Source organism: Sapajus apella, unplaced genomic scaffold, assembly GCF_009761245.1.
Source record: "Sapajus apella isolate SASKATOON/1434 unplaced genomic scaffold, GSC_monkey_1.0 scaffold59, whole genome shotgun sequence".
In the NCBI taxonomy this organism is placed as follows: domain Eukaryota; kingdom Metazoa; phylum Chordata; class Mammalia; order Primates; family Cebidae; genus Sapajus; species Sapajus apella.
The window spans coordinates 8,864,296-8,880,410 of record NW_022436999.1 but is presented as its reverse complement, the minus strand read 5'-3'; the positions used below and the strand labels follow the sequence as shown (position 1 = coordinate 8,880,410).

At 45.4% G+C, this 16,115-nt stretch overlaps 2 protein-coding genes across 7 annotated transcripts in view; one reads left to right on the top strand and one right to left on the bottom strand.

The window, feature by feature from the left end:
• Nucleotides 1–8,867, top strand: part of SYNE2 (spectrin repeat containing nuclear envelope protein 2) — a 209,354-nt gene extending 200,487 nt beyond the window's left edge. For 2 of the 6 annotated variants that reach the window (XM_032246097.1, XM_032246095.1), the window contains 8 exons: nt 450–564; nt 1,225–1,427; nt 2,496–2,696; nt 3,607–3,735; nt 5,249–5,440; nt 6,858–6,944; nt 7,447–7,493; nt 7,764–8,867. In XM_032246097.1, the coding sequence (XP_032101988.1) occupies nt 450–564; nt 1,225–1,427; nt 2,496–2,696; nt 3,607–3,735; nt 5,249–5,440; nt 6,858–6,944; nt 7,447–7,493; nt 7,764–7,971 (1,182 nt within the window). In that variant the 3' untranslated portion in view covers nt 7,972–8,867. Of the gene's footprint in view, nt 1–449; nt 565–1,224; nt 1,428–2,495; nt 2,697–3,606; nt 3,736–5,248; nt 5,441–6,857; nt 6,945–7,443; nt 7,494–7,763 lie in introns of all 6 variants that reach the window. The other 4 variants (XM_032246096.1, XM_032246094.1, XM_032246098.1 and 1 more) reach the window with 2 other exon arrangements.
• A 417-nt stretch (nt 8,868–9,284) lies between these two features.
• Nucleotides 9,285–16,115, bottom strand: part of ESR2 (estrogen receptor 2) — a 71,020-nt gene continuing 64,189 nt past the window's right edge. The window contains exon 9 of the mRNA XM_032246107.1: nt 9,285–10,000. Within this exon, the coding sequence (XP_032101998.1) occupies nt 9,916–10,000 (85 nt within the window). The 3' untranslated portion in view covers nt 9,285–9,915. The remainder of the gene's footprint in view (nt 10,001–16,115) is intronic.

The following is a 16,115-nucleotide window of genomic DNA, read 5'->3' as shown; positions in this document are numbered from 1 at the left end:
CCCCAATGTGCCGTGGGATTACAGGTGCCCCCCCCCCCCCGTGGTTTTTTTTTTTTTTTTTTTTTTTTTTTTTTAATAGAAACGGGGTTTCACCATCTTGGCCAGGCTGGTCTAACTCCTGACCTCATGATCCACCCGCCGCAGCCTCTCAAAGTTCTGGGATTACAGGCATGAGCCACCACGCCTGGCCAAAATAGACCATTTTCTTCCCATCGTTGACATCTAGTCTGCTTCTCCCTCCCTGGGCCTTAGCACACTTTATTTCTGCCGTCAGCTTTGCCAGCTTATAAATGCTACCTAGACACTAAAGCACCACGGTATTCCTAGCAAGATACTTTTCAAAGGAAAGGGCCCCATCTCCTCAGTTCTTGACTGTTAATATGAATCCAGTTGTTCTTCAGACATCCTTAATGTTTACAGATGGTAACTTTAAAACTGGCTAATTCTAGGGAAAGCTGCTATTACCTCCAGGCACAGATGGTGGCAAAGAAGACCCACGAGTCTTGAATGGCAGCCCACAGCCGGGAGACGGGAGACTGGCCGGTATCACAGCACAGCAGTCAGGTACTGCCTGTAACTAGCAGTTGTCCAGAGAGGCAAAGTATGGTATTGTCCTTGCTCAACAGAACATTAATTAGATATTCACCAACTATAGGATTCACCAAAACTGGGGGACTTACCCTACAACAACCAATGTTATTTTTAAACCAGCAGTTTGTATTCACAAATAAATTCCTACGTAGTTCAGTGTAATTTGAAAACTAGTCTTTAAATATTGGTAAAATAAGCCTCCTGATGAGTACATGCTTTCACTTTCTACATTTGTATGTAAAGCTCAGACATGAGGATGATGATCAAAGTGTTGTCTCAAGTGTCTCCTCATTCAATCCAGTAATTACTCAACTAAATCTAAAGTAAAGTTGACAGCATTGGCCTGATTGTTTGCGGGCCAAAGGAGAAAACTGAAAAAATTCAGCATGAATTGAACTGCTGAGCTTGAAACTGTAACACATACTGGCAACACTGGGTTTTCTACCTCTGACCTCCCACTTCATTCCAGTCTTTGTGGGAGTGTAGGCCTCAGATCCTGTGCTATTCCACATTCTAGAGGAGAGAACTCCTAAAACCAGACCCCTACAGTTTATCATACTGACCCCCAATTAGCTGGAGCAGTGAAATCTGTTGCATTATTGCTTGTTTTAATTGGCTGTTTTTAAATTCCAGGTGCCTTTGACAGATGGGAACTGATTCAAGCACAAGAGCTTCACAATAAGCTGAAAATAAAACAAAACTTGCAACAGCTGAACTCTGATATCAGCGCCATCACCACTTGGCTGAAAAAAACTAAAGCAGAGCTAGAAATGTTAAAGATGGCAAAGCCTCCCTCTGATATCCGGGAAATAGAACTCAGAGTGAAGAGACTGAAGGTGAGTCAGAGGTGTGGAGGGGAAGAGGAATTCAGGATGTGCATGTGATGAATGCATTGCTATGCTGGACAAACATATCACATGTATTCATGGTGTAACTGCAGTTATATCACATGTATTCCTGGTGTAGCTGCAGTCTGCAGATGGTATATGGTAGAGGTCACTCTTCATGTCAGTTCTATAGCTGGCAAGGACGTAGATGCAGATTTTTGTTTTCATATGGAAGAGTATCTAGAAATGATCCTGATCCCAGAATGCTGGGGAGATGTGACTCAGATCTCCAGAGATGGAAAGATCTGACATCCGAGGCACTTCTAGACTTTTCTGGAGATAGTAGTGGCCACTGTCAGGCAGTGTAAAATCACCCTTCCAAACCGTATGCACAGTTTCAGGAAAGACTGGTGGTGGAACCTTCCTTGAAAGGCCTTGGGAAAGGACCAGCTCACCTGCTGATGAATCCCATGGCCTGAGCTCATCACCCTTTTATGCAGTTAGGATGCATCATCCACATAAGTCCTGGCCCCACTGGAACTAGCCCAGGGAGCTGCAAAGGGACAGTTTGAGCCTGCATGTTAGGGGTGTCCTGAGCATTGGCCTGAGCTCCTGAGACCTAGGGCAGGAGTTTTGGGGGTATCCAGGCCCCCTTCATATTTGTACTTTTACTTTCTGCATCAGTATATTAGGGGTTACCATTCCACCTAAGGAATAACATTTCTGGGATATCTAGGAGCAAATGCAGGATAACCACATATACTTTTTCTGGAAGACCTTTAATCTGGCACAGAAACATTATTAAGCCAATTGCAGAGCAGGCGCTGTAGAGGTCAGCAGGGTCTTCTCCTGCCTCTAGCAGGCCTCTGCTTTGGGGCCCTGTTGGCCAAGTTCACTGACTTTGTAAGGCAGCCCCCTCACCTGATGCTTCCCAGCCAGTCACAGGCATGGTCACTCTGATTTCTGTGGCCACAACTTGGAAAAGTGTGTGGAAGATTCTTTCCCTACTGAGGTTCAAAATGAGCCCATCCTCCCCAGTTTCAGAGCTCCTAACCTCATTGTTTCCTTCTGTGGTAGGAGATATTGAAAGCCTTTGATACCTACAAGGCATTAGTAGTCTCTGTCAACATGAGCAGCAAGGAATTTCTGCAAACCGAGAGCGCCGAATCCACAGAGCTCCAAAGTAGACTCCGCCAGCTGAGCCTGCTCTGGGAAGCAACACAGGGCATGGTGGACAGCTGCAGAGGGGGCTTAAGACAGTCACTCATGCAGTGCCAGGTATGTTGACTCAGCACCCAGCCTCCTAGAGCCGGCAGCCAGGCCCACGTGGTGGGAGCAGCAGATATTTTTATCATTGTCAGGCTGCTTTGGTGCAGCCAAATGTGGCTTGTGTCAGGAAACATGCCTTACCATTTGTTTCCAAAGAGGCCCTCTGGCCATCTCAGAGACCCACTGCCTGCCCCAGGTCTCTTGCTCTGTTGCCCAGGCCCAGAGCCACTCCTGGAATAAGGGTACCTGCAAGCGACCTGTAGGTTAGAGATGCCCCCCTACAACTCCTCTTTTTGTCCTCTTGCTGAGTGATTAAGGGTTCTGGCCTTGAAACAGGAGCAGTTACTGCTTAATAGCCTCTGACTTTGGGCAAATCATTGAGTCTCCTAGACCTCAGTGTTCTCGTCTGAAAATGAGAATCAGTCTGTGCCTACCTCTTAAGGTTTTTTTAGGAGAAAATGAGGCAGTGTGTATAATCCTAGCCCAGTGCCCGACATATGAGTAAATGCACAGCGGGTGTCAGCCCTGCACCACTGCCTAGCTCTGACCATGTCTCAGGAACATGAGCCCACCCCCTGCCTGTCCTAGTGGGTTGTTTCCCTCCGCCACAAAGCCCAGCGGATTGGCTGAGGAATGCGTGTGGCCTTCATATATAAAATTACCCTGGCATCCTGAAGCCCCACCTTCCTGTTGGCATTTTTATTCGCTGCCTCCTGGCACCGTGCCGAGTGCCTGCCTTCTTTCTTCTTCCTTGTTTTGGGGCCCTGGCATTTAGTTTAAAGCTGGCCCTTGTGTTCACTAAGTAAGGCAAAAAAAGCAAATGACTGTGATGGATTGGAAGCAGCAAGCTGCATTCCTAGCATGCCGTCTTCCAGGGCTCTAAGAAATGGCAGTGCTCTGATGTGTGTTGTGTTTTAAGGACTTCCACCATTTGAGTCAAAATCTGCTGCTGTGGTTAGCAAGTGCCGAGAACCGGAGGCAGAAGGCTCATGTCACCCATCCGAAGGCAGATCCCCAGGCTCTCCTGGAGTGTCAGAGGGAATTAATGGTAAGTTTCTTCCCAAAGGCTATGTACTGCCACCAGCCTCTGTCAGTCCCAGAGAGGCAGCGCACTCAGGTAGCCTCGCCTAGTATTTCATGAACTGTGCCAGTGGTGTTTCCCTGTAATGCACAAGTTCAGCCCTGCTCTTCCTCCAGTTGGTGTCTACGGAGCAGCCCTTTGCAGTTCTGAAGCCAGATGACTTGCAGGAATGGAGAGCCACAGTCCACAGAGCTGAGGACATAGGTGGCTTGATATCCTGAGAACCTTAAAGCCATTTGAGTGGAAGTATTTTTTTCTTTTGTGACTACTGCTCATCCAAGGAGAAAGACAGTGCTCATTTGCTCCACAGCTGTGATGAGCTGAGTGGGTTTTCTGTATCCACTATGGACAAATCTTTCTTCTTGGAGGAGAGTCATGTCCTTGTGTATTCGGCAATAACACACCATGATGAGATTTCTGTATTCTTATGCTCAAGGTGACATTTTCATCCATAAATCTGTATGTGGTTTAAATATTTTAAATTTTAATCAGAGTGCTAGCCATTGTTTAAATATATATGTATTGTTTTCCTAAAATGTTGGCAAAGCCCCAGTCTCTAGAGCAGTGGCAGCCAGTAGAACTTTCTGCAGTGATAGAGATGGCCTGCATCTGCCCTGTCTAGTAACCTCATGTGGCTATTGTGACTGAAGCTGAATTTTTAATTTTAGTAAATTTAAATAGCCAGATGTAGGCCATGCTCACGCCTGTAATCCCAGCATTTTGGGAGGCCGAGGCTGGCCAATTGCCCAAGATTAGGAGTTCAAGACTAGCCTGGTCAACATGGTGAAACCTCCATCCCTACTGAAAATATTTAAAAAAAAAAAAAAAAAAAAAGCTGGACATGGTGGCGGGCACCTGTAGTCCCAGCAACATAGGAGGTTGAGGCAGGAGAATCAGGTGAATCCAGGAGGCAGACGTTGCAATGAGCCCAGATCGTGCCACTGCACTACAGCCTGGGTGACAGAGTGAGACTCCATGTCAAATAAATAAATAAAATGAATAGCCACATGTGTCTAGTGGCCATATTGTAAGCAAGATAACCACCCTTAACAATTAAAGCCTGTCTGGCTGGTATGAACCTCCATGTTTCTAAACAGTATGGTTATGCTGCTGAGTCTCAGTTGATTGACTTTAGTTTCCCTTTACTTCCTTCGGTGGTAGATGAAGGACCTCTTGCCTCACTTGCCTTGCCTTGCCTCACACACCACTTGCCTCACTTTCCTTCCTCTCGTTTCTCCAGCGTCACAACTGTCTTCAGCGTGAAAAGAAATAAAAAATAGGGGCAGGGTATAATCCACCTGCTATCTAAACAGTGCTGGGCTGGAGGACACAGACAGGTGGATGTGAGAAATAGAAGGTTCTGGAGTTCAGTACCACCCATCATTCATTCTGGAACTTTTCTGGTACTGAGAAAAACCTCATGTGGCCACACTAGCTTCCCTTTTGACAAGTCCATTTCACACACTTTTTCTATTTTCAGCAACTGGAAAAGGAGCTGGTAGAATGTCAACCTCAAGTGGACTTGTTACAGGAGATTTCAAACAGCCTTCTCATTAAGGGACATGGAGAAGAATATATTGAAGCTGAAGAAAAGGTCCATGTTATCGAGAAGAAACTCAAACAGTTACGGGAGCAAGTGTCCCAAGACTTAATGTCCTTACAGGGAACCCAGGTGAGTCTACCTGTAGCTTTTAAATGTAAAGATTACCATATTAGATACAGACAGGATGGCGGTGTTGCAGCCCCGCTCTAAGAGAGAAGCCGTAAGAAAGGGGCAGGTGGGCCGAGTGGATCCTCATGTCCTGCCCTTTTCTAGTTGTGCAGACTTTGGCTACATAAGCAGCCAGGCACAGTGGCTCACGCCTGTAATCCCAGCACTTTGGGAAGCTGAGGTGGGTTGATCGTGAGGTTAGGAGATGGAGACCATCCTAACACAGTGAAACCCCTTCTCTACTAAAAGTACAAAAAATTAGCAAGGTGTGGTGGCATGCGCCTGTAGTCCCAGCTATTCAGGAGACTGAGGCAGAATAGCTTAAAACCTGGGAGGTGAAGGTTGCAGTGAGCCAAGATCACACCACTGCCCTCCAGCCTGGGCAATAGAGTGAGACTCCATCTCGCTCTGAGGGCAAAAAAAAAAAAAAAAAAAAATGCTGCATAAGCTCTTTGAATTTGTTTGGTCATTTTGAAAAGCCGGGGGAGGGGGGTTGATGATTTTTTGAACTTTTTAAAAAAGGAAGTGGCTAATTTTTGTATTTGCTGTAGAAGGCTTCTTGCCATGTTGCCCAGGCCGGTCTTGACCTCCTAAACTCAAGCGATCCAAAGTGCTGGGATTACAGGCATGAGCCACCGCACCTGGCCTATTTTAAAATGGGTCCAACTCAAAACAATGGGAATACCCAGACTGTAGCCTCACCAGACCTAGGGCAGGTCTATCCCCTCCATTCTAGAGTCTATTTTCTTCTAAGCAGCCAAGACTAGACTTTCTTGTTGGCCACATGAGCTCATCGCTGACCTGTGATGAGCTCACTATCAACTGAAACTGCTGCTGTGGTCCTCTTGCTGTGGCTAAACTCAGTTTCCCCAGCTCTGTGCTATGGGTTGCTTTTTAATACCGGTTGGCTTTTATTTACATTCCTTTTTGTCTGAAAAAGGGTTAACATTAGGAGTGAGAGCAATAGGAGAGCCCCTTGAGGAAACATTTAAGGCTGAGCACAGTGGCTCATGCCTATAATCCCAGCACTTTGGGAGGCCAAGGCAGGTAGATCACTTAAGTCCAGGAGTTCAAGACCAGCCTGGGCAACACGGTGAAACCCCATCTTTACAAAAAAATAGAAAAATTAATCAGGTGTGGTGGTACATGCCTATAGTCCCAGCTACTCAGGAGGCTGAGGTGGAAGGATTGTCTGAGTTTGGGAGGCGAAGGCTGCAGTGACCTATGATTGTGCCACTGCACTCCAGCCTGGGTGCCACAGTGAAACTGTCTCAAAAAAAAAAAAAAAAAATTGATTTAAGCTGGGGGAGGGTGAGCTATACCATGAAGAATCTGCATGAAACATTTCTGTGCCTAACCTTTGGGATCTGCATTTCAGAACCCAGACTCACCCCCGCCTGGCTTCGATGAGGTAGACTCAGGAGACCAGCCTCTCTCGGCATCTGTGCCAGCTCCCCGAGCAAAGGTAAGAAGCCCTTCCTTCTGTGAGAACCTCACTGGTTATTTTTAAAAGTCACTGAGATGAGAGAAACTTGGGACAAGAGGCCATTAGCCATTTCAGGACAGCACAGGTCTGCTGTAGCCTACTGACCCACGGAGAGGCTTACTCCAAATATATATTTTTTAAATAAAATATTCTTTTTAAAGACCTACAGCCTGTCTTCTAGTCAGTTGCTTTTCTTTGGGATCACAGTAAGTTGTGAAAGATGAGAGTTCTTACAGCGTTGTAAAGGGGTTTGCTGATTTCGCCATTAAATACAGATCAACAAACTTGATCCTGAAACTAAGTAGTTTAACAAAATTATTTCCTACATCATGTGACATTTAATCCCAATTATATTACTCTAGTCTCCAAAGTTTGGCTGTAACACAACATGAAGGTGGTATATAATTTAAGAGAGAATATTTTATCATTGACAGGACTAAACTGTCTTCAACTTACTAACTGGAGTTTCTTTACCCAGCAGTTCAGAGGAGAGAGAACAGCAGAAGGCGAGGAGGAGACAGAGAGCAGGTAACAGGACTTTACTACCACAGCAATGCGTTCCCTGCCCCACACTCCCACTGCCTCAGTCTTGCCAATGCCACTATCAGGTCCTTGTAAAAATATGGTTTTCTTTTGTCTGGAAAGGGCTGGCCTTCTCCTCTGAAACTGAACCCCAACTATTGGCCTTATTTCAATCTCAGGTCTTGGATTTCTTACTTACATAAGCAGGGGTCTGGTAACGGAGTGGGTCGTGCCTGTGGAGCCTCCCGGTCAGCTCTCAACCTCCTCTGTTGGCAGGGTCGCCGGCAGCACACGGCCACAGCGCTCCTTCCTCTCACGGGTGATCCGGGCAGCCCTGCCCCTGCAGCTGCTCCTCCTGCTGCTGCTGCTCCTGGCCTGCCTGCTGCCCTCCTCCGAAGAAGACTACAGCTGCACTCAGGCCAACAACTTTGCCAGGTCCTTTTACCCCATGCTGAGGTACACCAACGGGCCACCCCCCACATAGAGGGAGTGGCTGGCTGCAGCGCCACACCACCCGCCTGATGGCTAAGGGTGCCCAGCATGTGGCCCCGGACCAATCTGTGCGTGACTCTCAGTGTTGGCAAGGTCCAGGGACCTGTGCAGACACCTTCTTCTGGGCTCGCCCGGCATGGGCTCTCTGGAGCCCGGGGCAGCTTTCAAATTATATTCCTCCCCAGGGGCAGGGAACCTGTGTGGCAGTTGCCCCGGGTATTCTGGCAAAGCTAGTTGGTTTAGGGATCTCTGGAAATGTCAGTTTCCTGAAGAGCCAAGCACTTTGTGAATTCTGATTTATTTGTAAAATAGCATTATTATAAGGTAGGTAATATGATCAATGAGCAGTGGTGTCCATGGTGTATATTATAGAAGCAAGTGAGCACATTCCACCCTAGAAATGCTTCAGAAACTCATAGGCACCCTTAGCTAATGAAAACAATCATGTTCAGTACATTTAGAATCAGTTTTACTCTGATCAACTGGCAATTTTGAGCCACAGGTTATACACCAAAATGTTCTGTTAAGTACCTAGCTCTGCTCTTCTATATTGGTTTACATTTTTAAAGAAATTATATTGCATGGATGTGGTTATTTGTGCATATTTTTTAACAATGCCGAATCTGTATGAATAATGTAAACTTTGATTTTTTTAAAAAAAATCAGATTTTAGCTGGAGCTTTTGACTAATGTACAGTAAATGCCAAACTGCTGACTTGATAGAGATGTTTTTGTAAGTTAATTTTCTAAGACTTTTTCACATCCAGAGTGACACTTTGGGTTTTAACTGTTTGGCCATGGGGGGTTGGGGGGCGGCTCAGGAACTTGAAGCTGTTTGTGGTATGTACAACTCAGATGTTTCTCATTAAAAAGACAAAATTAGCCAGACTTCTGGATTTTTTTACGAAGCAGTTCAATGGTATGCTTAATCTTCCAAAGAAGAAAAATTATTTTAAAAATATTTGGGGAGAGCCTTTCATTCTAAGTCTTACAGAATTAAACTTTTGTCTCATAGTCTTTAACTTTTACAAAATTAACTTAGATCTAGACTCAAAACCTGTTTGGCAAGAAGACCCTTGTGTATATGTAAATTACTCGTGTGTGTGACCCTCAGACGCTATAGGGAATGGCAAAGACAGACTAGGAGGTGGACACAAAGGAACGTATACCCAGTTTACTCCTGTCACCAAGGCTGGAGTGCAGTGGCCTGATCTCGGCTCACTGCAACCTTCACCTCCCAGGCTCAAGCGATTCTCATGCCACCATGCCTGACTAATATATTTTTAGTAGAGATGGGGTTTTGCCATGTTTGCCAAGCTGGTCTCAAATGCCTGGCCTCAAGTCATCTGCCCACCTCGGCCTCCCAAAGTGCTGGGATTACAGGCGTGAGCCACCGTGCCTGGCCCAGTTTATTCTGTTCCCGGTCCTCTCCACAGCAAATTAACAGGTAGTCAGGGGTATAACAAATGTTACAGGCAAAGCCCCTTGCTGCCCATTTAAGTACAGTAACATTGTTTACTTTCTACCTAAACAGAGGATATGCATCAGCATTTCCCCTTTGAGAAGATACTGAACCCAGTTCCTAACCTGCATATCTTGGCAGGCACTGCTGACCACACCATCCCAGTCCCCTCCTCCCCTTCTCAGCAAAGCACAAACCTCAGGGGAAACCAGTGAAACTCATCAGCAGAGGAAGCCTCAGCTTTCCACATGGTGCCCCTCATGGGTGAGACATCCACAAGGCCTGGGCAGTTAAGGAGACCATCTGAAGAGAATCTGTCTTCACTTTACCTTCAGTGTTTACAGTTATCAAATTGGTGGACTGATATAAAAAGGAAGATGGTTTTTAACCACATAACTTCAGTGATTCCAGAGGGAAACTGAAGTGAAAATGTTACCCAAGCTTTTTCTTTAGGCCACCGAGTTGATTAGAGGGTCACTGCTCCATCGTTGCTTCAGGCAAGAGTCCATCTCCATCTTCCATTCCAAAGGAGGTGAGTGAGTGAGAGGCCTTTTCTGCCCTTAAGTAGAGATGCGGGACAAGTCAGAGTTGCAGTAAAAGGAACAGTGTGGTCTTCATTTCAAAGCCTAATATTGTGTATATCAATTCTCGTCCCTTCCAAAGCATAAAAGCCTTTAAGCTGGTTTGCCCCCATCGGCAGGGAGGCCCCTGCAGCTTCTTTCACTCAAAGCTCAAGTGTATTCCCAGAACTGTTTTATGAGGTAGTCCGGGTTTTACATCATCTGCACATCTTTCATTGCCCACATGCAAAGGACATTTTCACATGACTGTTGGCATAAGATAACTTCAGAATGAATGAGTTGCTTTTCTCCCCATCTGCAAAGGATATAATTCTAATTGAACTCAGATGGAATGACAGAAAATCTATCCAAATAATTGATGCACTAGATACAAGGACTTCTGTGGGCTCTGTTTTACTTGTATACGTGGAACCTGTGGTAATCAATCAATCAAGTGTGAGAGTTGCTGACTAAAGATGAAATTGTCCCTTTTTAAGAAGCCATACATTAAAGCAGAGCTTAACTCCTCTGAAATTGTACACAAGCATTTGTGTTCAGGTGCCCTTTCCCGTGAAGACTAGCCCTGATTTTCATCAAATTTTCAAAGAACTCTAACCCCAAAATAATAGAATGTAGACACTGCTCAGCCTAATTACTGTATATTCTTATATTCAACCCTCAACAAATACATTTTTAAAGCCAAAATAATGAAAACACTTTATTTCTATCATGTTAAACTCTCTGTGACAGTGCCATAGACATGTAAGGGACACAGTAAGGAAAAAACACTCCCTGGAGGAAGGGAGAGCAGGTCTCAAAGTCTGCTTTCACATAGCAGCGTACATTCATTTCTACAAGGCCCAAATGTAAAGCCTGCAAATGAAGTGAACAAATAGTGTAATGGTACAAAGCATTCATCTGAGAAAATGGCAAATTATAGCCAACCAACAGGCTCTGAGGTACACAGTGAATGATAAAAGGTATCGGACCAACAGTTAAGGCATTTAGAAACCCAACAGAGGAAACAAATGCAAAACCATCCAGTTCACAGGAACTGTTCACGGCTGGCATCGCCACTCCTTATGTGCTTCCCGTAGAGGAAACCCACCACCAGTTACCAGTGGCTAGCCCTACAAGTCAATAGAATTCTTGGCATTAAAAAAAAAAATCATTGACTCCAAAGCAACAAAAACGGCGCTTCAATCATACATCACAGACAATGCACATCTTAAGAGCCGCCACTGGAGCCAAAATTCCAGCAAGTTTGAGAGCTATAAAGAATAAGTGGCATATGTTTTCACACTATAGTATACCACACACCACAGGGACGCATCAGTGCCTAAAAGACGTGAGTTTTACACAAGTACACTTCCAAGGAACATATTCCACGTGTTTGGGGAAAGCAGTCACGGATAGGAGGTGATCGCAGTACCCACTAGCTCACTGAGATGGGACGGTGGGAATAATAGAATGCATGATATTTTCCCATCTGTCAGTGGTGCTTTTCTGTAACGGTGCATGCAGACCCATCTAAGCTGAGGAGATGGGATCTAAAGGTACGGTGGAAGGCAACCCTAACTTCACCACCCCTCCTTTCTGCTGTGACTCAGCTCACAAAGGAGTCTCACAGAAGCAAGTCCTGGAGCAGGAGCGATACTGGCCCACCAGGCGAGCGAAGACTTGAGTGCCACTCCAAGCTTTGCCATGAGTTGTTTTAAATGACCTTGGATAGGTGCATTTGCCTCTGTGAGCTTTAATTTACACATATATGAAAGGTACAGTTGAACTTCTGTCAGAGGTCTACAAACTTACTGTGTCTAGGGTGTCCTGGACGTTGTGATAGGAGGTGAGGGGGTGACACAAGGAGGCCTCATTTAAATCACAGCAGCCATGCATGCCAGGTTGCATCTGATGGACAGAGTCTGCAGTTTTAAAATAATTTTTTTTAAACTGGTTGAAGTGCATGGTCACTGTTGGCACTGGACTTAGACTGCCTGTGTTCAGCTCTATCACTTATTCCCCATGTGACCTTGAGCAAGTTTGCTTACACTGTCTCTAGTTCCAAAACCAGAAAATCAGGACAACAGCAGTTCTTAAAAGGATTAAATGTGAATGACTGAGGCACTAGGAACTGTCTGGCACAAACATTATCTTTAGGTACTAAATAATGTGTTTTTATCTTTTTAAAAGATTTTCAGCTGCTTAAAAACGTGTCGGGGCTGGGCACAATGGCTCACGCCTGTAATCCCAGCACTTTGGGAGGCTTTGGCAGGCAGATCGCTATGTTGCCCAGGAGTTCAAGACCAGCCTGGGCAACATAGCAAGACCCCATCTCTACAAAAATTACAAAGAATTAGCCAGGTGTGGTGGTATGAGCCTGTAGTCCCAGCTACTTAGGGAAGGCAGGGGCTGAGGTGGGAAGATCACCTGAGACCAGGAGTTCGAGGCTGCAATGAGCCATGATGGTGCCACTACACTCTAGCCAGGAGTGAGACCCTGTCTCAAAATAAAAAACTGTCAAATCATATTAAATGAAGATACTTTGTTTCAAAATAGGCCTATAAACAGAAGGTTCACTTTGAATTTGAAAAGTCCCTTAGCAGATGTAAATAAGAACCAAACCCGTTTTCACAAGCTAGAAAATTCTAGAATTGCTTCAACTCTGCTTATATATATAAATATATATGGATATATAATATGGCTTTGCCAAGTATTGGTAACTGATTTTTCTTCCTTACTGAAATCTAAAACATTTGTCCTTCCCGCTGAGTCAGCAGGGGAAGTATTCCAGATCAAGACTCGTACTGCACAGCTCCTGTCAATTTTGCACTGTTTTGTTTTTAATGCAGATAAGAGTCCTCAGATTTGTTGTTAGGCTGACAGCTTTGTCTCGTGTTCCCACCTTACTTTTCTGAGAAAAATCCCTTCAAGACTATTTTAGGGTCAAATCTTTTGTAGTCAGTCCTGGTGGCAGTGAGTATGGGACAGGCCTGAGGCCAGACAGAGGGGTGAGGTGAGAACAGGGAGATTCAGTGAGAACAGCTGAAACACTGCAGCGCTCACCAGACTGCCCTCTCAAGGCTCTAAAGGGATTGCCATTGCCAGTTCACTCTCAGCAGTAGGAATGAAATCTGTCTTAAGATCTACTCTCCAAAAGTATATATATATATTTCCTGGTAAAAAATTTTTTTTTTTTTTTTTTTTTTTTTTTTTTTTTTTTTTTGAGATGGACTGTTACTCTTGTTGCCCAGGCTGGAGTGCAATGGCACCATCTCGGCTCACTGCAACCTCCGCCCTCCCAGGTTCAAGTGATTCTGCTGCTTCAGCCTCCCAAGCAGCTGGAATTACAGGTGCCTACCACCACACCCAACTAATTTTTTTGTATTTTTAGTAGAAACGGGGTTTAAACTTGTTGGCCAGGCTGGTCTCAAACGCCTGACCTTGTGATCCTCCCACTTTGGCCTCCCAAAGGGCTGAGATTACAGGCATGAGCCACTGCGCCTGGCTGGTAACTTTTGTGTGTGTGACAGGGTCTCCCTCTGTCACCCAGGCTGGAGTGCTTTGATATGATCTCAGCTCACTGCAGCCTTGATCTCCCCAGGCTCAGGTGATGCTCTCACCTCAGCCTCCCAGGTAGCTGGAACTACAGGCCTTCGCCATCAAGCCTGGCTAATTTTTGTATTTTTTGTAGGACAGGGATTCTCCATGTTGCCCAGTCTGGACTTAAACTCCTGGACTCACATGGTTCACCTGCCTCGGCCTCCCAGCGTGTTGGGATTTACAATCATGAGCCACCACATCTGGCCTTGTTTTGGTTTTTTATGTTTTTGTTACCTGGTAATCTCCTTTAAAAATACGTTTAGTGGAGCCGGGCGCGGTGGCTCAAGCCTGTAATCCCAGCACTTTGGGAGGCCGAGGCCGGTGGATCACGAGGTCAAGAGATCGAGACCATCCTGGTTAACATGGTGACACCCCGTCTCTACTAAAAATACAAAAATTAGCTGGGCATGGTGGCGCACGCCTGTAATCCCAGCTACTCAAGAGGCTGAGGCAGGAGAATTGCCTGAACCCAGGAGGCGGAGGTTGCGGTGAGCTGAGATTGGGCCATTGCACTCCAGCCTGGGTAACAAGAGCGAAACTCCGTCTCAAAAAATAATAAAAGACTTAGTAAAAATACGTTTAGTAGAATTTCACTGGAAGATAATGAGTTGTTGAAGGCTGCCTTCTTTGCCTCTTACTTCCTACCCTCCAGCTTCCAAACCCCTCTCTTGGGAGTGGGGGATTCTAGGCTGGCCAGGAAGAAAGAAGCTGACACTAACTGGTTCCCTGGTTCCTGTGAAATTAAGCTTATCCTACCTGTACTAAATCTTGTAACACTGAGTCACTAAGAATAACTTCAAACTGCCTCAGAACAGACAGTAGTGTGTTCTCTAGGTACTTGTCCAAGCATTTCTGAAACAGCTAAGCTCAACTTTTAGTAAAACTGCACCAATATCAAAATTAAGGATTATTCAAGGTCTCACTAGCAGAAACCAATCTTTCTAACACTGAATGTAATCTTCCTAATGACTTAGTAAATACAGGATATGCTAGCCAAAGTGAACCTATTTTCAAAAAGATAATATATTTAACATATGACAAGGTAATTGTTTAAAACATTACTGCAGTGATCAAACATGATTATTTCATTGCTTGCTTCCAAAGTATGCTGTTACTCATTTTGCACATTCAGTGTTTCCAAAAGTGAAAATTTCAAATCTTTTAAAAAGTGAGTTAAGGCCGGGCACAGTGGCTTATGCCTGTAATATTAGCACTTTGGGAGGCCAAGGTGGGCAGATCACCTGAGTTCAGAAGTTCGAGACCAGCCTGACAAATATGGGGAAATTCTGTCTCTACTAAAAATATAGAATTAGCTGGGCATGGTGGCAGGCACCTGTAATCCCAGCTACTCGGGAGGCCGAGGCAGGAGAATCGGTTGAACCCTGGAGGTGGAGGTTGCAGTGAGCCGAGATCACGCCATTGCACTCCAGCCTGGGCAACAAGTGAAACTCCATCTCAAAAAGGAAAAAAAAAGTGACTTAAAACTGTCATTTCAGAGGCACCTTTATTCATGTCCTGTTTGTGTTCCTCTTGGAATAAGAACTAATATTTTTACTGTTTCTTTTTCACCCAGAAACCACCATAAAATCTTTTTAAAAGAGCTCTCAAGTGTAAAAGAATTCTTTGTTGCTATAAATAATTATCCCTCAATATTTCTGTTTCAGGAGAGTTCACAAACCGGGTCTTGTTCAAGGGGTGTACTCATCAAGGCTATGCAGTGTGGCCCCAGAGCTGACACACTGGGGTGCGTGGCTAGTCATCCATCCACAAAACAGCATGCTGTGCACACCCACAGCCCAAAGTGTCCCTGACTGCTTGGGGTGGCTGCTTCCACTGTGGATGGAAACTGCATCCACAGTGTCCCCAGGGCAACACTGTGGCTGTCACCTACACCCACAGGAGAGAACCCCATTCCTGCAAACACAGCCTTTCTCCAGCACCCACACTGGCCCCATGGGACAACAGAGGTTTAAGGAAGGGCAGCTCCGGGAGCAGGGAGATTTGTATCTCCCACAGTCCTCCATGAAAATGATCACACTCTCATACACACATACCGCAAATTATTGTCAGGCTCTGTGAATGCACATCAAGAGGGACGAATCTGTGTGTAGCTGGCAGCAAGGTCAGAGAGAGAACGTGACTCACATCCCAGCTTGACTACAGTCCCTTTGGCCTTTGACAGAGTAAGCATCACGATACAATCAGTCCCCACAGGCCTGGGAGGTAGGTACGTGATTGTCACAGGGGTTTTCAGTCTTACAATCAAGTGGTCCAGAAAAGAGCATACAAAGGTCAACTCAAAGGGAAGGGTGGTGTGTGCGGCACAAGAAGGGTTAGTCCACTTCCTGTAAGCATGTCACTTCCTCTCCCCTTTCTGATTCGCAGCCCTTCCAGGTCAGATTTCCACCATTCATTCCAAAACCTTTAAGATGTTTCACAAAGGGGAGGAAGGGAGATGGAAAGTAAAAAAGACCACATCGAGATCCTATGAGGTTGTTCAGTATGAAAACACTG